Raw genomic sequence first — 22,513 nt, forward strand, 5'->3', positions numbered from 1 at the left:
GCACCTCTGAGTCAAGTTTCTGATGTTCCACTGAGCCCTGTTTCACTCTTTGCTGCCTGATGACCCAGGCAAGATGCTTGTGAGAACGCGGCGCCCACTGGTGTGCCCTCTTGACCCTTTCCCTTCATGGCTGATCAAAGATGGCCAGGAAGTCCAAGGTGGGGGAGGGGGGGGCTGCTACCTTTAAGGAGGTGGCAGGGCAGGTGCTCCTTTAAAAAAAACCACCTTAGACCTGATGGCATTGAACAACTACTGCCTGGTTGCAACAAAACCACCCTTTTGGGGGGACAAGGCTTTCTAGAGGATTGTGGCAGAGCAGTTGCCAGCATTCTTGGAGGAACTGATTATTAGACCTATTGCAATCTGGGTTCAGGCTAAGATTTGAGACTGAATCCACCTTGGTTGCCCTGGTGGGTGGATAGAGCCGCATCTTTTCAGGAAGGGACGGGGGAGTGTGACCATGCTGCTCCTGCTTGATCTCTCATCGGCTATTGATTCCATGCAGGATGGTGTCCTCCTGGATATGAGTCTCAGGGGTGCTATTCTGCAGCAGGTGCTGTCTTCTGTTTCTGAAGGTAGCATCAGATTAATGTTTTTTGGTCCCTTGGCTCTTAAGCTAAGGGGTGCTGCAGGGAACAATCTCATCTCCAATTCTATTTAACATCTATATGGAACTGTTGGGAGCTGTTGCCAGGAGTTTTGGAGCCAGGTGTCACCAGCATGCTGTTTATCTGAATTGGGAATGGCTGTGCAGACTCTTGACTGGTGTTGTGCAGATGCAGGGGTCAGGTGGGTAAGACTCATAAGCTGAGTCTGGTTCTACTCTCTGTGGGTGAGAGGTGTGGGGGTCCAGGAACTTGGTACAATGTCTGACCTGGATGACACACAGCCTGAAGGGGTGCTCCTCGGTCCATCTCTGTCACTGGAGGCCCAGATAACTGGAGGGGTGGCTAGGAGTTCCTCTTTACCAGCTTTGGTTGCTAAGACCAAAGGGCTGTTCCTGGATCAGGGCAGCTTGGCCAGTTGCCCATGCATTGCTAACCTCAGTGCTGAATTGCTGCAATGTGCTCTATGTGAAGCCGGTACCAAACATGGTGGCTAGGTCGCTTGTGGGGGAAAACTTCTGCTAGCACAGCTTCAGCACTGGCCTGGTGGAACGGGTGATGCAGTCTCATGACCAAAAGGTCCCTTCACCAATTGCACTGGGCTGTTGCTATGTTTGGATTCTGACATTTACACACACAGTGGGCATAAATATTTCACATAAAGTGCCAAATAAAAAGCAGTCTATTTCGTAGTGGAATCACAGGAATGAACCCATTGTCTGGCTGCAATGTCTACTAGGCTGTTCTTTTTCTGACATGCCCATGGGCTCTAGCTAGCTCACCCATCTGAACTTCAGCATAATGAATTGGCTTATAGCAAACAACAAAGCTACCCTGTGAGCTTTTCTGTATTGATGAGATGGTCACCCTCTTAGAGAAATGTCTTGATAGAGAAAGAGGAGAGAATAAAACAGATCTATGCCAAAGTTACACCACTCTGGACAGAGAGGAAAAGTCACCGTTGGCTCTTGAGTGATAAATAATGGCAGCCCTAGGTGGGGTTCACAGTTGGCAGTGCAGCAGCACCACCACCTGGAGGAAAGAGGAAACGCAGGCCAAGCGGGGCTGAACTACACTCCAATCCCTCCTGTGGCAAATAAACCTGATTAACTGCTAAGAATTCAAAATGACACAGACCCATGCAGAGCCCACCCACCTGTTCTCACATTTAAGCATTTAATGCAGATTCAGCCTCTTCCGAACTTAGCTGCAATTATTATTAATAATAATTTTATTATTTATACCATGCCAATCTGGCTGGGTTTCCCCAGCCACTCTAAGCAGCTTCCAAGACATATAAAAACATAATCTGAAGAAGTGTGCATGCACACAAAAGCCCATACCAATGACGAACTTAGTTGGTCTCTTAAGGTGCTACTGGAAGGATTTACTTTTTATTTTTTACTTTCTTTCGACTACGTCAGACCAACACGGCTACCTACCTGTAACTATAATTGTTAGAAGGGAGTTGTTAACTGCTGCTAAAGACAGGTAGATAGCCGTGTTGGTCTGACGTAGTCAACCCCCCCCCCCGGTCGGATTATTAAAGTAGTTCCCTGGGTTCTCTGGGTCCCCTATTCCAAAATTAGAAAATCCAAATAACACACACACACACACACACACAAAAAAAAAAACCAAAACACACAACAATGCCCAAATCATACAATACCCACGAAAATAAATGACAACCCCAAAATTAAATGAAACAATAATAACTACTGCTTCTCATGTTCTTATTTCAAAAATAATAATAATCTAAATATATAAAAATGTTCACGATGCGTGCGCAGGGGCCAATGTATGGAGATACAGGGGGGAAGGGACAACACTCCCCGGGGAAAACAGAGGGAAGAGTTTCCTACTGAAACACAGGGATGAGCCAGGGGGTTGGAGGGGGGAGGGGCAGGATACGCCATGGATCGGGACAGGGTGGGGGGAATCACAGGGATGACCCACAGCAACGGGCCAGCTAGTATCTAATAAAAAGGCTTCTGGTTTTTTGACAAATGTATTTTTAAACATTTTCTTTAACTAATTATATATCATTTCCCAGAAAGCCTTTACCAATGTACATGTCAGGGCCAGAGTATTAAAAGAACTGGCAGAGGTGATTTCAGAACCATTGGCAGTAATCTTTGAGAATTCCTGGAGAAAAGGGGGAAAGAGAGGACCCAAACAATTACCGCCCAGTCAGCCTGACATCAATACCAGGAAAGATTCTAGAGCAGATCATTAAGCAAACAGTCTGTGAGCACCTAGAAAGAAACTCTGTGATCACTAAAAGTCAGCATGGGTTTCTGAAAAATAGGTCACACTAATCTGATCTCATTTTTTGACAGAATTACAAGCCTGGTAGATTAAGGGAATGCTGTGGATATAGCCTATCTTGATTTCAGCAAGGCCTTTGACAAGGTGCCCCATGATATTCTTGTAAAGAAGCTGGTAAAATGTGGGCTAGACAATGCTACCATTCAGTGGATTTGTAACTGGCTGACTGACCGAACCCAAAGGGTGCTCATCAGTGGCTCCTCTTCATCCTGGAGAGAAGTGACTAGTGGGGTGCCACAGGGTTCTGTCTTGGGCCCAGTCTTATTCTTATTCAACATCTTTATCAATGACTTGGATGATGGGCTTGAGAGCATCCTGAGTAAGTTTGCAGATGACACCAAATTGGTGTGTGTGGGGGTGTGTGTGGCTAATACCCCAGAGGACAGGATCACACTTCAAAATGACCTTAACAGATTAGAGAACTGGGCCAAAACAAACAAGATGAATTTTAACAGGGATAAATGTCACAGGATGGGTGACACCTGGCTTGAGAGCAGTACATGTGAAAAGGATCTAGGAGTCTTGGTAGACCACAAACTTGACATGAGTCAACAGTGTGATGCAGCAGCTTAAAAAGCCAATGCAATTCTGGGCTGCATCAATAGGAGTATAGCATCTAGATCAGGAATCCCCAAAATTCGGCCCTCCAGATATTTTGGACTACAATTCCCATCATCCCTGACCACTGGTCCTGTTAGCTTGGGATCATGGGAGTTGTAGGCCAAAACATTTGGAGGGCCGCAGTTTGGGGATGCCTGATCTAGATCAAGGGAAGTAATAGTACCACTGTATTCTGCTCTGGTCAGATCTCACCTGGAGGACTGTGTCCAGAGGAGGGCAACCAAAATGGTCAAAGGCCTGGAAACAATGCCTTATGAGGAATGGCTTAGGGAGCTGGGTATGTTTAGCCTGGAGAAGAGGTTAAGGGGTGATATGATAGCCATGTTCAAATATATTAAAGGATTTCATATAGAGGAGGGAGAAAGGTTGTTTTCTGCTGCTCCAGAGAAGCGGACACGGAGCAATGGATTCAAACTACAAGAAAGAAGATTCCACCTAAACATTAGGAAGAACTTCCTGACAGTAAGAGCTGTTCGACAGTGGAATTTGCTGCCAAGGAGTGTGGTGGAATCTCCTGCTTTGGAGGTCTTTAAGCGGAGGCTTGACAGCCATCTGTCCGGAATGCTTTGATGGTGTTTCCTGCTTGGCAGGGGGTTAGACTGGATGGCCCTTGTGGTCTCTTCCAACTCTATGATTCTATGTCCACCACATATGGTAAAAAGTTCCCTTTATCTTTACATCTTTAATTTCCAACATAATTTTGAACTTGATTTATACATTTTAGCAATTTTACTCAGTGTAGGATACCAACGATACATCATCTTCATATAATTTTCTTTCAACAAACATCATGCAGTAAATTTTATTTCCTCTTTCCATAACTTTTCACAGGATGCAAATTGGATATTATACCCAAAATCTCTAGCCCGATGTATCATAACTGCCTTAACTTTTTCATCTTTTGTATGCCACTCTAAAAGTTGTTTGTACATTTTTATAACACTTTCACATTACCGTATTTTCCAACTGATCTATTTCAAACCTCGATCTCATTGTATCAAAACTTTTCTTCTTGTCAACCTCAACAACATAATTGGTGATACTGAAGCCAATCTGTTAACAGTTCTCTAATATCTTCATTTTTTCCCAATTTTAATTAGTCTCCTGCCTCTTTTAATAAATCTTTATAGGTGTTTTTTTCTGGGGGTACACATACCCCTAAACATTTAGTGAATATAGGTTTGGCCTCATTGGGTGGCCAGTATGAGTAGGAAAATGAGAGTACCCATAAACTTTTTTTAAAAGAAAAAAAAAGCACTGGGTGGCCCAATAACCTCTAATATTTACCTTTTAACTGAAATTGCTTCTAAGGGAGAGAGCCCCCCTGACAAATGTCCTCAATCAGGGTGACCAAGCCAATTTCAGTAGTGTGACCAGACCTGAAACCAGGCTGTAAAATAGTGGGTCCAAATAATCTCTTTTTCTCAGACATTCCTGAAGTCACCACCTTCTCAAGCACCTTGCCTAGAAAGGGGATATTTGCCACTGGGTTTAACACCACCGAGTCCAGGGAAGTCTTCTTAAGGATGGGGCTCACTGCCATCTCTTTCAGGCCCCCTCCCACCCCCAGACCCACCCAGCCAACCCCCTATGGCTAGCTCTAAGAAGCCAAGATGGTTTGTTGTTGTTTAGGCATTTAGTCGGGTCCAACTCTTCGTGACCCCCATGGACCAGAGGATGCCAGGCATCAAGGTTGTGTCATCAGCATATCTGAAGTTGTTGATATTTCTCCCGGCAATTAACCAAGATGGTTAATAAATGATGATTGATGATGATGATGGTGATAAATTTATACCCCATCCATCTGGCTGGGTTTCCCCAGTAACTCTGGGCGGCTTCCAACAAAATATTAAAAATACAACAAAACATCAAAGATCAAAAGCTTCCCTAAACAGGGCTGCGCAGAGCAGGTGCTCAGCCACCCTTCTTCCAGCTGCCTCTTGTCCACCCTCCTCAGGCTGCAAACCAAGCCAGGACAAAGGAAACAGGCCGCGTTCCGGCACTCCCGGGGGACTTGCTCTGTCCGAATCGGACCAAATTTTGTCCCTAAAGGCCTCACAAAGTTGTCTTAGCAGCCTTCCATGTCAGAGCAATTCCGTAGGCCCCTCTTGGCTTTCTGAGTCCCGGGCTGGTACTACAGCTCCCGTCATCCCCAGGCGAGGAGAGCCGCCTGTTGGGGATGATGGGAGTTGGAGGCTGCGAGAGGCTTCTTTGATTCCATATCTCTGTGGCGTCTTTCCCCCTTCGGCGTGGGTGACGTCAATTCTCTGGGCCGGAAGCGGAAGCCGAGGGAGAGCGGCGAGAGCGCCCGCCTGCGCTCCTTGGAGGACCCGTCCCACCGCCCGCCTGCCGGCCTGGGTTGGAGCCGGCGCCGGGCGCGAAGATGCCAGTGGCGGTGATGGCGGCGGCGAGCGGCGCCCTCGGCTATCGGAAGCTGCTGGAGCAGTGCGAGACTCAGGAGCTGGAGGTGTGTGTGGGGGGGGGGGGTGAGGTTTGAGGGCGGGGTGTGTGGGCCTGAGGCTGCGCCCCCTCCACACACACACCCCGGGCCCGAGCTCTCCCGGCGGGCCTGCTTCCCTCTCAGCCTTTGGGGGCTCCTTGGCGAGGCCTCTCTCCAACTCATCCTTGGAGATTCCCAAGCTGAAGTTGCGCAGCCCAGACGCAGGTGAAGCTCCTCTTGGGGCCAGTTTGTCTTCGGGGGACGAAACAGAGACGGCAAAGGACCCGAGACATGAACTGGTTAACATAGAGGCAGCCGCTGGGATCAAGGGATTAAAACAGCCTCCCATGCAATGCGGGGGGCGGGGGGGGGAGGGGAATGGCAGGAATAGATGCTGTTCTTCCTATGATGTAATCACTCAGTTGCCATTAATTCTGCAAATCGATTTTATTTTTATTTTTTAGGCCCCTGGAGGAATAGCAACACCACCTGTTTATGCGCAACTCCTAGCTTTGTACCTTTTGCATAATGACATGTAAGTAAAAATTATTTTCAATATACCTCTAATACCTGGACTTGAGAAGAAGTGTGTCCTTTTTAAGCAGCAGCTGCTAGAGGGTCACTCAGAGATTTACTTATTTATTTAATTCTTCAGTACTTTCATATAGCAGGTGGAGATGGGTAATTTCTTGAAGTCCATCAACCTCACTAAGAAACTTGCACAGGTACAGACTGACATCTTCTTTCTGACTAAGTGCAAGAACCTGGCTCATTATACATGATAAAGCTTTCTTTCGCACCTCAGCCCTTGCTTTTTCCTGCAAGACCAATTGCAGTCGTTAACAGTCACCAACAGGTTTACCACTCCTTTCAGCCATTTCCCGCCACCCTTCTGAAGTAATACCCCTCCCCACCCTCTTACTATACATAAGGGTCTGGTAACTTCTGTTTCAGTGTGCATGCACATGAAAGCTCATACCTATGACAAACTTAGTTGGTCTCTAAGGTGCTACTGGAAGGATTTTTTTATTTTGTTTTGCTTGTGAAATTGGAAGAGTTTACACGGGCGCACAAAAGGAGGCTTGTTTTGCTTTGTTTCTCTCTCACGCACAACTTCCTCCCAAAGGAACACATGGCAACAATAATCAGAACTGTTGAAACAATACAATTAAAAACAACAACATCTAAATGCAATCAGATACATCATAGATACTAATTCCAAGGTTGCCACTGCTGGTATCTTTCAGTCCTCAAATGCCTGGGTAAACAGAAAATTTTCCTTGACATTCTTTATTGATACTGTTTTAAACAAGAGTGTGGCACAGCAATAGTAAAGCACTTTGAAGTTCTCTTGTTTTCAGTGAGGGAATTGCACATGTTTTGACTTTTCCCTTCAGAATCAGTGGGCTATTTGGAAGGGTGATAATTTTGATCATGGTTATTTTGTCTGAGAGAGTGAAGTTGGTGTTGTTCCATCTCTTTAGGTCTTTGTTGATTTGTCACCACAAGGGGTTGTAGTTGTGGAGGTATAATTTGTTGAGGTTTCTGTTTATTTGTACCCCTAGGTGTCTGAAATTGGTGCGGCAAAGTTTTATCTTGGTGATGTTGGCGAATTCTTTTTGGGTGTGAGGGGGCATGTTGAAGCACATAGCTTTCAACTTTGCAAAATTTACCTGTAGGCCCAACCCCACTCACACATGAAAACAAAGTTCACCACAGCCAATCACAAACAAGCCAACCCCAACCTCTCTCACCACCAAAGGAACACAAGTGAATAGTAAAGAGAACCTGCACAAGCGACACTGACACAAAACCCCACACAGACATTAAGTAAAATAGAAACATCGCCACCCAACCCCACCTCCACCTCTTTCCCCCTTTTCTTCCTAATGTAGCACTGTCTCAACAAATGAAACCAATCTATAGAAAATGTAACTTGAAAAAAGAGACTGCACATACTTTTGTAAACCAAGAAATCTTTAATAAAAATATGTGTGTTTTTTTAAAAAAAAGAATAAGTGGGATTTTAAAATACTGCACTTTTTAAATTGAATTTTGCAGATCCTTAGTGGGCAAGATTGTTAAGTCAGATAGCAATATTTGTTTCTACAAAGTGAGCATGATTCCCACCCCACCCCACCTGGTACAGCTCACTTTACTAAACATCAGCTCAAGACAAATCAGTATGAGAACCGACTCACCCTTGCTTTTTGACCTTCATAGTTGTCAGTCACAATCCTTCAGAGGCAACAGAAGCAACACTTGGCAGGGTTCCCCTGTCAATATCTCAGCTCTAGACCTAGTTACCACAAGCTTCCTTGCTCACTTTCCCCAGCCCTCTAAATGTCTCCTGCTCCTTCCCATTGCACACAGCTGCATCTGTGTACTTTTGCCCATCTTCTGCTTTCTAGAGATTCATGTCTCCTCCAGCTGTGCTCTGCCCACTGTCTGCATTTCAGGCCCCTGACTACTTTGAGCACTTCTTGAGACCCCCTGTTTCTCGACAAGCTTCTCTTCTGACCCAGCATACAGCCTTTCCTGATCTGAACCATTTTAGACCTTCAGAGGCTCCTCTTCAAGGAACTCGCACTTCAGTTTGCTGCCTCCCTGCTCTTTCCTTTGGGCCTCATTCTCTACCTGTCCATCCTTCAGGTTCATCTGTCTCAGTTCACCCCTTAGCCCACCCTCTGCATTCAGCTTCCTTGTCTCTGGGTGTTACCACACCTTCTCTTCATTTTTTGCTCTTTCCAGTTTTGGCCAGTCCCTGTGTGAGGTTATAATCCCAGCCAAACAGGTGACTTTCACGTCACAGAAACTGGGCTACACATTGTTTTAACTACCCGAGCAACAGAACATTCTGTGCTACCACAGCTTAGCCTATGTGCACACATGTGGCTTACAGGAAGTATCGAGATGTGTTCCAAACCTTGTACTTGGTGTTAGAAGCGAACCTTTATATGCTAAAATGTTTTCTCTTGTACATAGTACAGACTGCCTAAGGACTAAACATGCCCCCATATGTGAACATGCTGCTAGATAAAAATAGAAAATTTGTGAAATCTGTTTGAATTGTTATCTGCAGCTCATATAAAAGTGTTGCATTGTTGGGAATATGTTTCTTGCTTCTCTTTGAATTTTTGCCTCTTTTAATAGTCTTCTAGTAGTAAGCACTTGTTTTCAGTTAATATCATTTAAAAAATACTTTAAATTGACACTTTTTTGTTATTAGGAACAATGCACGGTATTTGTGGAAAAGAATCCCTCCTGCAATTAAGTCTGTAAGTACTTTTCAATACTTTAAAGGACAGAGGTGTCATGCATAACTTTAGGGTTGTGTTTCCAAAAGTGAAAGCTAAAAAGCAACACATTTGCTGGTTGCTGAACAAATGTTCTATTGCTGCTGAGGTTGTGCTTTGCTATTGTTTAATATATACTTTCTGTATTTTATAGATTTGTATTTTATCTATTTATGGTTGTACATCTCAGGTGCTGCATGCAGAATATTTCATGTCTGAGTTCAGACTCATTTCTAGAGTATGCCATGGATTAGGCAGAATAAGTTTCATTTTTCCTGCAAATGTGTTTTACCTCCCAGTCCCTCTTTTTCCACAGCAGCTTCTTAAACTATAGAGCACATGAGGAATTTTGCTTTTGCTTGATAGGAATTGAAGAGATTCTAGATTCTAAGCATGCATTTAGCACATGAAAATTCAGTGTGGCTGACAGAACTTGGGAGTGATGTTGAATGTTAACATCCTTAGGATGGGCACTCCACGAAGAAATAACAATTGCTGTAGAACCATTTTACTTTAGAGCCAAACTCTTCACAAATTGCATACAAGTGGAATCACTTTAACTGATTGAGTGGCCTAGAGAGTCTTGCATGTTGGGCTTTAATTAATTTTGGGAGGATAGTGCCAAGAGAGTTGATGCAATACATATTATCTCCTGACCCCCCCCCCCGATTTTCTGGAGTGGGATGTTGAGAGGCCAGATGGGGAGGGCACTGTGCTTCACTTGATGCTTAATGTGGGAAGTGAGAGGGCTGGGGAAGGAACTAGAGGAGGATTCTACTGAAGATACACAAAAAGCAGCAGCAGTCAAAATCAAGCACAGAAGTGGGTGCTAGAGCAGATGGAAAGAAAAGAGGTTTAAAAATGCTGCTTCCTGCTCAAGTGCATGGTAGGGCAGAATTTGCGACACAGCAACAGAGGCAACCTAATTCAGTTGCTAATAGGGGAACATGCTGATTTTTGGTTCTCATGGCCGCCACAGCTGAGGTCTTGGTCATTCCAGTTACCATAGTTGTGGACTCTTCATCTGCTGATTAGTGACTTGTCCGTCTAAATAATTTTTCTTCCTTTCTTTGTAGGCAAACCCTGAACTTGGTGCAATTTGGTCAGTGGGGCAGAGAATCTGGCAAAGAGATTTCCCTGGAATTTATACAACAATTGGTGCACATCAGTGGTCTGAATCTATTCAGCCAATCATGGAAGCACTTAGAGGTACATCTTTCTAAAACCCTAGTCATTTTCACTTGGTGTGGAAAGTGTGTTCTTTCAAATGGTTGCTCAAAATCAGCACAAAATTTATAATGGCTGTTTTGTCCTGTTCAAATATAGATTCAAAATCTTTGGCTGTTAGTGTATGCATAATCGCATTTTAGTGCCTGGTGATTTGTCTCCTGTACAAGTTTGATGTAACACAGTACTTGGGGTTGGCCATGTGATAATTTATGATGAAGCAGTTTGACTTATTTTGGGAGTTTCAAAGGGGTGGGATTGATGCTATCTGTGGATGGAAGTCTACCCATAGAGGAAGAGAGTTGGTTTTTACCAGTCCCCCTGCAACCCCAAAAAGCTCTTTCTGAGAACTGGGAGACTCCCCAGAACAGCATTCTTACAGCATTCTTACTTGTATTGCATGATGATCTGTAAATTAAGGTAGCACAACTTGTCTGTATTCCCATTGAAGCCTCAGAATGGTATCAAAGTCAAACTCTGAATAGAGGGTTGTACTTGATAAAATCTTACTCATAGTAGTCCCATTGCAGTCAGTGGATTTATATAAGTCATAAGTATGCCATAGGTAGATATAACCCAGAGGGCTGGGCAGTATCTGGTTTTCAGCATCGTAATATATCACAAGCTAGACATCATGATATACAATATCATGATGTCTGAAATAAGGATGGAGCTATGGAGAGGCATTGGCTGGCTTCACAGTTTTTCCCGCATTGTGATTTTTGATGGTACAGGTACCTGCTCTTGTGATTCTCTGCCGCCTGCAGGAGGCAGGGGAGAGCTGAGCCAGCAGAGTTAACAAGGGGCTACAGGAGTTGAGAGAAGGATTGACTGACTATGATTTTTCCCACATTGTGATTTTTGCATAGGACGCACACACACACATCATGATTTGTGATATATTGCCAGGTCAAAAATTATGAAATCAATATCATGATATGGACTTGAAACCGGTTTTGGACCTAGAGTCCTTCTAAAATACTGAAAAGTGCACAATGTTTTGGCTGAAGGCTGGTTTCTTCAGGGGCTCTTAGTTTTCTTATCAAGACTACTTATCTCCAAGTTGAGTACTTAGCCAGCATATTTTAGAATGTTGCATCTTCACCAGTTTCCTGTGTGCAACAGTTGCTTTGGGGTACAGTACATTGAAAATGCCTTTGTATAACCACTTTCCCATGGGGATATGCTTTTGTCATACGCATTAAGCTCTTAAAAAAACCCAGTTTATTCATTATGCAAAACATTTTTTTTTACTCATTCTCAACATTCTTTCCAATTATCTCTCTAATAGATGCAACTAGGCGGCGAGCATTTGGACTGGTCTCTCAAGCATATACCTCAATAAGTGCAGATGACTTTGCAGCCTTTGTTGGGCTTCCCATAGAAGAAGCAGTGAAAGGTACGTGTCTGTGTGTGTGTGTGTGTGTAAGTGTAAGTGTAAAAGACACGTTATTAAGCTTGGTGTTTCACACCCTGGAGTAACTTTGTACTGGTCTACTAAAGATAGGTTGTGGTTACCAGGTTTTGTTGAATGCCTTCACCTGCAGCCTAGAAAAGCAAAGAAAGGCTATTTTCCCAGTAGCACCCTTAGTCTCATCATGCATCTTCAGGGGTTGGCTGTTTTTGAGAAGTATTTGAATAAAGGATGCTGGGGGTATGCATTGAAATTGCAGTTCAAGACTTATATCAGATTTCAACATAATTTACTGTTTCTTATGTAGAACCATTACATAGAATAGGCATTCCTTACACACAACAGACATTCTGATGAACAAATTCTAATACAAATGTGAGTTGCATATGCCTCAGGGTATGTGAGGGAGAGAGGGTGGGTGTGTTTATGTTTTAACTAAATTTGTGCATGCATGCATACTTAGAAAGTGTGCTTATCAATTCACAGGATGCATAAGAGTTTGAAATTTAATTTTGCACCATAGGAAGCTACCTTATACACAGTCAGACCCCTGGTCCATCTCGCTCTGCATTGTCTGCACTGATTGGCAGCAGCTTTCTAAGGTTTCTGTAACAGAAACTTAACTTTAGTGATCCAGAACAAAGAAGTGTCACAGTTGCCTTTAAAGCATATGATGAAAGAGCTTCAAAATAAAAGTAAAAGTTGTAGGTTTTCAAAGAGTGATGCCCAACTACCGTAAGTCACACTTAGGGTAGACCCATTGAAATTAATGGACTTAATTACTGTTTTAATGGCATCTGACTGCTGAACAGATATTATTCCCATTTTGCTTTTGGCTTTCAAGTGGATTTTTATTTGCTCTCATTATGGCAAAAAAGTATATGGGAGCATAGTAAAAAAGAATGCTTCTTGCACAGAAGATAAGGGAATTTTGGGAATAGAATTTACCTTGTTGAAGGTTCTGTATGGCATTGATGATTTTGCATCTCATTTTAATCGTTTTAGGTGTTCTTTTTTAATATAAATTTTATTCTTTTGATTAATAAAACAAAAAATATAACCACATTACAATAATCAATGTAATACATTTGCTCCGCCGAGCTTGTGACTTCGTTCCCTCCCTTCAACTGGTTTTGTGTTTCCTCATAGATTGTATACGCCTTTCTAATATTTGTTTCTTTAATACATTTGTTTCTTTAATACATATAAAATCCTTCTATTGTTTATGGTCAGAGACTAATTATTGCCCTATGTTGTAGGAAGTATGTCAATCCTGTTAGTGTCTTCAGATTTTTACAATAGTCTCTTAAATATTCAGTAAATTTACTCCAACCTTTCTGGAATTTCTGATCGCCTTGGTTCCGAATCCTCAGTCATTTTGGCCAGTTCTGCATATCCCATCATCTTTGTCTGCCATTCCTCAATTGTTGGTAATTCTTGTAATTTCCATCTTTGGGCTAACAAGATTCTTGCCGCAGTGGTAGCATACATAAACAGTCTTTGGTCTACTTTAGCAATCTCTTCTCCCGTCAACCCAAGCAAGAATGCTTCCGGTTTTGGGGGGGAAAGGTATATTTTAACATCTTTTTAAACTCATTATAGACCATTTCCCAAAAGGTTTTCACCTTATCACAAGTCCACTACATATGGTAAAAATCTCCATCCTTTTCATTACATTTCCAGCATTATTCTCATTTTTTCCCTTGCTAGGCAAATTTCGATAATAGAAATAACATCTTGGGTAGAACATTCATCTTAATAGTGGCAATTCTGCCCCACAGTGACATACCGTATTTAATCTATTCCAAGTTAAGATCTTGAAATTTGCTGATGACACAACAGTCATTGGGCTTATCCAGGAGGAGGATGAATCTGCATACAGTGGTACCTCTACTTACGAATGTTTCTACTTACGAATGGAGCTCCGTCCGCCATCTTGGATGCGGTTTAGATTGGATTTTTTTCTACCTACGAATTTTTAGATAGTGTTGCTTCGACTTACGATTTTTTTCTCCCAATGCATTCCTATGGGATTCGACTTACAATTTTTTCGACTTACAAATGTGTGTTCGGAACGCATTAATTCGTAAGTAGAGATACCACTGTATAGGCGGGAAGTAGACCATCTTGTTTCGTGGTGCACCAGAAATAATTTGGTACTAAATGCCCAAAAGACAGTTGAAATGGTAATTGATTTCAGAAGGCACTCTTCTGTCCTGCCGCCAGTTTCCATCATTGATAACATGGTTGTAGTAGTAGAGTCCTTTATGTTCCTGGGCTCTATAATTTCTCAAAAGTTAAATTGGTCAAGCAACATCAATAGTATTATTAAAAAGGTCCACCAGAGGTTGTATTTTCTGCGTCAACTAAGGAAATTTAAATTGCCCCAGAAAGTGTTGATCCAATTTTACAGAAGCATCATTGAAACTGTTCTCTGTAATTCTATTACTACTTGGTATTACCTCCCAAGACAGATAAGAAAAGGCTCCAACGAGCTGTAAGAATTGCAGAAAGGGTAATTGGTGCTAGCTTGCCTACAATAGAGACAATCTATGCTACCAGAGTTAAGAAGAGAGCAGAGAGAATTGCAGCAGATCCTTTACATCCCGGTCATCATCTGCTAGATTTATTCCCATCTGGACGTCGCTACAGGTCTTCATATACAAAATCGGCCAGGCACAGGAACAGTTTTTCCCCTTGTGCCATTAAATTGTTGAATTTGTAGATGTGTAGCTGAAGGGGAGGTCAATTATGGGTGGGTTTCTTTGCTTATTTGTATTGTGAGTGGAACAGTGTGTGTATGTTTACATTGCAATGTAGCCGAAACAAATTCCAAGTATTTTGGAAAATGTACTTGGCCAATAAATTATTATTATTATTATTATTATTATTATATTTTCTAGATCCTTTTAAATTTCTTTCCAGATTGATACATAATTATCATTGAACAAATTGATATTTTTAGGGATCAACCAAATTCCTAAGTATTTAGCTTTTTTGACCACCATAATACCAAATTCCTGTTGCAACTCATCTATTTTTTCTTTATTCATATTTTTCACCAACATTATAGTCTTTCCTTTATTCAACTTGAAACCTGCCAACCTCCCAAATTCTTCAGTTTTTCTCAATGCTTCCCTTACACTGGTTTGTGGCTCTTTCAATGTTAAGACAAAGTCATCTGCAAAGGCTTTCAATTTATGCTCCTTTTCACCAATTCGTATACCTTTCACAAGGGTAAAAAGATAAAGGGACCCCTGACAGTTAGGTCCAGTCACAGACAACTCACCTCGCTTTACTGGCTGAGGGAGCCAGCGTACAGCTTCCGGGTCATGTGGCCAACATGACTAAGCCACTTCTAGCGAACCAGAGCAGCGCACGGAAACGCCGTTTAGCTTCCCGCCGGAGCGGTACCTATGTATCTACTTGTGCTTCGTGCTTTTGAACTGCTAGGTTGGCAGGAGCAGGGACTGAACAACAGGAGCTCACCTTGTCGCAGGGATTCGAACCACCAACCTTCTGATCGGTGGCCACAGCGCCACCTGCATCCCTTTCACAAGGGTAGCGTCCCTCAAATTTTTGTCAGGACTTCCAGGATGATAATAAATAATAGTGGAGACAATGGTCACTCTTGTCTTATTCCTTTCGTTATGCTAAAACTTTCCATTAATATATTATTCACAATCAATTTTGCACTTTGTCCCAAATATATTGCATCAGTACCTCTCAAAAACATTTTCCCTAACCCCAGTAATTCCAAATTTGTCTTCATAAATTGCCAAGATATATTATCAAAAGCTTCTGGTTTCCTGCTTGGCAGGGGGTTGGACTGGATAGCCCTTGTGGTCTCTTCCAACTCTATGGTTCTTCTATATCAACAAATATAAACGCTGCTTGTTTATCAATCCTGGTCTCCAAATATTCTGTTGTTATCAATTATATTATTATTATTACGTTTTAGGTGTTCTTGATCAGGGCTGGCAAGCAGATTCATCCACTCGCATGGTTATGCCTAAAAAGCCAGGTAGGTGGAGCTCTTGATCCATTAAGACCTTGTGTCTGGGTGGGTGGGTACATTTTTTGTTGCTTGCCTTTCGTGTAAATGAATTTAAAAGGATAATTAACATTTGCATGCCAGTACTTAATTCAAAGTTAAAAAACAGCAAGGGGTATTCCTGAAACATAATGTCAGAAATATGACTTGGTTTATTTCTCATGGGCACAGACAGCTTTAATTAAGCAAGCGGGTGTAAAGCTTTTAAGCAAAGGAAAACAGAATGTGCCTTAATTTCTCTCGGCTAGCCTTGGCTTTGGAGACTCAGTTGAATATGTTTGTCAGTTTACTTTAACTTACATGTGTGATGCAAATAAAGTGTAGTGAAAACTTACTGTAGTTGCCATTTTGAAATTGCAACTAACTTAGATGTTAGTTTGTAATTTGGTTGCTGAATCTAATGTTCTGCATTAATGGAATAAAGAACAAACAGGGCATGTTGTGAGGTTTGATCAGTTGCTAAATACTGTCCAAGCCAACTAAAATTTCTCTAAGGCTTGTTTGCTGTCTCTTTAACTAGTTATTAACCTTTATAATAAATACTTAACTCAGTTTGGGGTTTTTTATTGGTGAATAGTTCTTCGGGATACGGGAGTTATCTTACAGAACTGCTCTTTTAAAAGTTTTAGCTTCTTTTAACAACAGCAGGAATTCCTTGAGATGAATTCCCCACAGAACAAAGGAACCTACAACAATTTTACAGTATCTGGCAGAGATGGAGCATAGCTGTAGAACAGTTAATAATTACAGTGTTCTTTTCAGCCGATGTTGGCTCCTGTAGTGATACTTACATCACACAAAAACTTAAGCAAGTATGCAACAAAAATTAATTAACAGCAAATAAGCTAGTCCCCCAACACACACAGGCTTGGGTTTACAATCGCTCTCTTACAAATGAAAGAGCTGGCTACCCAATAGAGATTCCTGCATTACCTCTCATTCCATTCCAGAGCATCTTTCAACCCTCAGGAGGTGATTTTTTTGGGTGGGGGAAAATCTGTTAAAATTTCCCATTTCCTGTGAATATAACTCCATTTTCTAGTTCTCTGGATGCGGCCCACAGAGAATTTTGAGAAGCAGCAAGTAATACAACTCTGTAGCCCTCACAATACACCCAGTGCCCCCTTCTCCAGGCCAAGAGGGAACAGGCTCCTTGTGGAAGTCCATGGGAGAGGGGCCTTTTTAGAAAAACCAGCATTTTTAGTAGCTGGTTTTTCATAGTCTTGGAAATCATTTCTGACCAGCACTTAATTAATGTTGTAAATGCCTCAATGACCCAGCGCTTGGAATTTTTCCAAATTGCAAAATACCTCAATTTGATTTTTAGTATCTTCCAGTCATGCTAGGTGTGATACATGCCATACTTGAGTTCAGGGTAAACTCTGCTTCAACTGATATAGTCAGTTACTGAAAAAGAACGTCTTAATGAGAAGTTTGAAAGGATTCACTGAATGCAGTGCTTTTAGTGCAAATCAAGTAAAATCTCTGTAGCAAGTAAGCAACTTAGTAATGGATAGCTCTATAAAAGATTTCACAGTAAAATTAGGTACATCTAGAAACTCATTCTTGGTGCAGTGATCCTTGAACAATTTATAAATGTCATTTTGTATCTCTGTTTCAGGTCCCCAAGAGCCTTCATTCAACAGATTTCACCCGTTATCAGGTATGTGTTGATTCATGAGTTATGTCTAGAGTGTGGTAGTCTGCCATGGCAAAAACAGCACAGTTAAAAGGTATGGGTTGGATCCAGTGTTCCTATCCAGAGTAAGCCCATGGAAATTACTGGGCGCAGCTAATTTAGGTCTGTTAATTTTAATAGGTCTACTCAGATTGCATCCAGCTAAATTATACTCCAACAAATTTATTATGACATATTCTTTCAGGTGCAGGAAGTATAATCCTATATTGGCAAGCATATAATTGTTAGACAAGTATAGGAAAGTGAGGATGGGAAATGAAATGCAAAAGCAGGGGCAATAATCACAGTAGCCAGTTAACAAGGTATTGTTGTCAATAACACAAAATTGTGTAATCACCAACACTGCCTTGTTGATGACTGTAGATTATTTTGCTTTTAGGTAATTCTCTCTGGCCTCACTCCCCTCTGCCTGCCTTAGTCATATGTATGTTTGCTTGCTGATGAAGTGGACTGTGGTCCACAAAAGCATATGCCATAATAGATGTGTTTGGGTGGCCTTCTCCTTCCTCATCTGCTCAGTGCAAGAACTGCTGCAAGTTCAACAGGACTTTCCCCCCACCCATCCTGTGCCTTCCACAGATCGGCTGCAGATGGTTGGGTGAACTTCTCAAACAGATTTGGGGGGGAAGAGTGGGAGGGGGACATTCCATTGCAGGAGCAAGAAATCCTTTTTGTTGGCGGAACCAATTACTTAGTGCTATGTTGAATACATAGCACTAAGTAACATAGAGACGCGGGTGGCGCTGTGGGTTAAACCACAGAGCCTAGGGCTTGCCGATCAGAAGGTCGGAGGTTGGAATCCCCACGACGGGGTGAGCTCCCATTGCTTGGCCCCAGCTCCTGCTAACCTAGCAGTTCAAAAGCACGTCAAAGTTCAAGTAGATAAATAGGTATCGCTACAGCAGGAAGGTGCTGCTCTGGTTCGCCAGAAGCACCATGCTGGCCACATGACCCGGAAGCTGTACGCCGGCTCCCTTGGCCAATAAAGCGAGATGAGCGCCGCAACCCCAGAGTCGTCCGCGACTGGACCTAATGGTCAGGGGTCCCTTTACCTTTATGTTGAATACAACTGTTAGTCTTCAAGGCACCACACAAGTTCATTTTATATCTATGCCATCTAATTTATGTAATTTATATTACATAAATTTATTGTGTCAGAACCTATCATGTAAGACTTGGGGACAAGAATATAACTTGAACTTGGGCCATGATTTCCATGTAGGAGTGAATCCCCCAACAGGGCAAAGAGATCCTTTCCCTCCCTTTCTCCAGGTGACCCTTTACTGGGGCACCCATCCACTGCCTTCAAGAGGAAACCCATTGCACTTGGCAATTCAAAACTAGCGCCTCCTAACTGAATATGGATCAGACACCTCAAATGTGACTTCTCTGTGCTTTTCAGTGGCGGGGGGGGGGGGTATTACTCAGTTTCTCTTTCCCTATTTCTTCTAATTTTCATCCCGTTTTGTGCATTATTTTCAGAACCTGCTTCAGTCCCACCAATTCCCAATGAACAGCAGTTGGCCCGGTTAACTGACTATGTGGCTTTCCTGGAAAACTGATAACTCCAGTCACTCATTCATTGCATCCTGTGTACTTCTAGACCTTTCAACATTATGTTTGTCCTGTTGAATGTTGCAATATATGCATTATTATGGAATATGCTGGTAAAACATAGTTTTGCATTTCATCTTTATGTGTATTTTGCTGGAGCAAGGGTTTAGATCACTTGATTCCCCCTGATTATCAACCAGCTGCACAGCAATATTATTTATTCAGTTTTAAATTCTTGTGCTTTATTGTGAGGAAGGCAGCTTCTCTCCAACAGTAATGTCTTCTAAATGCAGCAGTGGAGAAAAGTCATCTGTTGCCGTGGGTGGAACAGAAACTGAAGTCTGAAAGGACATGGAAGGATTGTACCCAGATCAGGGAACAAGGTGTAGTCTTTCCATAGAAAGTGGAGTCTGATACTACACGCTAAAGATTACACTCTTGTTCCTTTATAATGAGGTTCTGAAGTTGCTTTTTCTGTTTTTAATTACCTGAAGTCTCCTTACTCGAGGCAGTTTTTGACTGCTGTATGCAATGTGTCCTTTTCTCTTTAAAAGGAAACTAAGCAGAGTGACCATTTAAAAAACATGTTTGAGTACCCATTAGGTCTTCGGGGGAAGATGGAAAAATATTGGGATATATTTTTCAGAGAGCTTCATCTGGCTTCAGTTATCTAGATGATAGTGTCATTGGTGTTTAGGTTCTTTCATACATATGTGGCTTGTATTTAAGACAGTAATTCGATTGACAGCCTTTCTCACAATTCTGGAGCATGTTTGCCATCACTGAAAAAATAGTTCTGTGGTTGATGTAAATGGATGAAATTATGCTGCAACTTTGGACGAACATTTCTGAATTGGAATCCTGATCGTATTGATTGCTCCCTTCAGTACTATCTGGAAGGAAGCAGCTTGCTCTTGCCATGCCCTTGTCTGTAATGCTTCCATTTAAAATGCAGCCCTCCTCTAGAGTCTCATTCTTTTTTCTCTTTTCATTTGTTCCCCTCTTCAGGTGTTGGTCACCATCATTTCATAGCTTGCCTCTGAAATGGGTAGTGTCTGTCCTTTTGTTCTACCAGTGCACTATTACTGTACCTTCTGACAGTGTTTTAGATGTTTTTGGGTGCAAGAAGGTCCCAGTATGTACACAGTTACTTTAAGAGGCTCTTTGTGAGTGTAACCATTGATCTCAAACTATTATTTATTGGGGGGAGGGAGCCTCAGCTCTTGAAATTGTTGGAAGTTAATTTTGGTAATAAAGTGTGCTTACATCAGACCAGAATTTTACTCTCTAAGGTTTTCTTCTAGCGATGCCTTTAGTATTAACATTATTTCAGCACTTAGATCAACATTATCTAGCAACAGTAGTCCTCCATTCTAGGACATAGATCTTGTGTAGAATGTAGATTAAATAGGTCCTTCTCAATGGACTTCACAGTAAGAGCCAAATCATGTTTTCTCAGATGTACTTTCAAGTAAATTTGTTCAGGAATGCAGTGCAATGGAGGAGCAGGGTGGGGAATGCTGCAGAGAGCATGAGTTTCTGGAGGACAAGAGAATATGCTTTTGAGGAAGAATTTTAGGTGCTGAGAATTGGACAGGGAAAGGGGCTTGAAATCATATGGAGCGGTGTGGAAAGAGCATGAAAGGCAGCTGGAAAGAAAAAAAATGCTGAGCAAGCCAGTAAGTAGATGAACATGTCAAGTAAAATGGAATAAGAGACAAAGGCACTCCCAAAGCATTTACTAAACTATTTACTTTTATTGACACAAACATTTGCAGTTTTACAGATATGCACATGCAGTTGCTTCCCTTGATAACACTGACCATAGAGAGAGAGTTCCACAGATCGGATGACAGAATCTCTCTCAGGAAACCAGTTATTTACACCAGGAGTCTGTGGGGCATGGTTTGAATTGCATGTCTGTGATCCGGGGAGTGGCATGGAAGAAGCCATTCAGATGGTATCACTGAAAGCATGTCCATCTTCCCTCAACTTCTCCCCCACCCTGAAGTCATTCATAGAAATGCTGAACTCTGAAAATCCAACATGCCCTCCTGTGTTGGCCTCCTGGGCCCAGGTGGGATGAGCACCACCAACTAGCAGCAAGAACTTGTTGCTTCCTAGGAACTTTTGAAAGTTTTTTGACAGTTTTCACATTCTTGCCTCTAGCTCATCAGTGCATCCCTGAAGATGCTCTCGGCATTCACTGCTAAGGCTTGTATTTACACATCAATACCTTTGTACTGAACTTGCCAGGACTGCGCTAAGTATTAAATACCTCTAAAGTGCCTTTTGTTTTCTTGCGGGCTTTTCTTTCTCCTCCCACCCCCCAATCCTGTTTGTGGAGGACTTCCCATGGACTTCTGGTCAGAGTCCAGCCCTTTCCTCTTGACCCCTCAATTTCCTCTGTGTGCATCCACATGAGTGTCAGTGGACTGTTGAATGAATTTCAGTAAACGGGGGAGGGGAGAGACTGGTATGATTGCTTAAAATCAATTCATTGATATGATGTATTGTTAAATCAATGTATATTGATTTAAACTGATTTCAGTTGGCCAATGAATTGTTTTAAAATTGGCTTGTAGTGATTGTTTCTTGGATACATTTTGTTTAGCTGTTTTGCCTCTTTTGTGATCCTTCCTGTAATTAATTCCTGCTTCTACCATCACAGATAGCCAGCCTCCTCTCCTTCCCACTGTTACACCAGCCACCACGGTTGAGTCCTACAGCCTGTATACAGGCGGAGACCGGGGGGGCACCAAAACATCTGGTTGCCATTCTGGTGGCAGTTACAACTTCAGTGGCAAGGGCTGGACTGGTGTCCTTCTGCCTCTGGCACACGCCCACCCCAGCTGCGGCCGGCAAAATTCCTGCAAGGATCTTAGCAAACCGTCTGGTAACAATATCTGAGGTGACCCTTCCTGAATCCCAAAATGGTTTTTGACCTTTTAGGGGGATAGTGGACATGACAGCTTCAAGAAACATGCAGTGAGCAAAACCAACCCCTGTATATGGCGTTTATTGACCTGACAAAGGCTTTTGACACTGTAAATCGTAATGCCCTGTGGACTGTCCTTCTGAAAATTGGCTGCCCAGATAAATTTGTAAACATCATTCCATGATAATATGACAGCAACAATCGCAGATAACAATGGCTCTCAAAGTGAACCATTCACAGGGGGATCAGGTAAACAGGGTTGTGTTATTGCCCCAACTCTATTCATTATTTTCATTGCCATGATCCTACACTTTGTCGACGGGAAACTCCCCACCGG

The 22,513-nt window shown here is 42.4% G+C and overlaps 1 protein-coding gene across 1 annotated transcript; it reads left to right on the top strand.

Moving 5' to 3' along the window:
* The first annotated feature begins 5,838 nt into the window (after positions 1 to 5,838).
* On the top strand, positions 5,839 to 20,516 carry COPS8 (COP9 signalosome subunit 8). The gene is made up of 8 exons (XM_035139231.2): positions 5,839 to 6,021; positions 6,459 to 6,529; positions 9,224 to 9,272; positions 10,367 to 10,499; positions 11,809 to 11,916; positions 15,893 to 15,955; positions 17,607 to 17,648; positions 19,167 to 20,516. Exons 1-8 carry the CDS (start codon positions 5,938 to 5,940, stop codon positions 19,244 to 19,246), a joined length of 630 nt encoding a protein of 209 aa, XP_034995122.1. The 5' UTR covers positions 5,839 to 5,937; the 3' UTR covers positions 19,247 to 20,516.
* Positions 20,517 to 22,513: the final 1,997 nt, after the last annotated feature.

Source organism: Zootoca vivipara, chromosome 1, assembly GCF_963506605.1.
Source record: "Zootoca vivipara chromosome 1, rZooViv1.1, whole genome shotgun sequence".
Taxonomy (NCBI): Eukaryota; Metazoa; Chordata; class Lepidosauria; order Squamata; family Lacertidae; genus Zootoca; species Zootoca vivipara.

Bases quoted from the DNA above. Each gene is read 5' to 3' on its own strand.
- COPS8 (XM_035139231.2), top strand. From the start codon at position 5,938: ATGCCAGTGGCGGTGATGGCGGCGGCGAGCGGCGCCCTCGGCTATCGG. The intron at 6,022-6,458 runs GTGTGTGTGGGG...TTTATTTTTTAG, and splicing joins GCGAGACTCAGGAGCTGGAG to GCCCCTGGAGGAATAGCAAC. The intron at 17,649-19,166 runs GTATGTGTTGAT...CATTATTTTCAG, and splicing joins CAGATTTCACCCGTTATCAG to AACCTGCTTCAGTCCCACCA.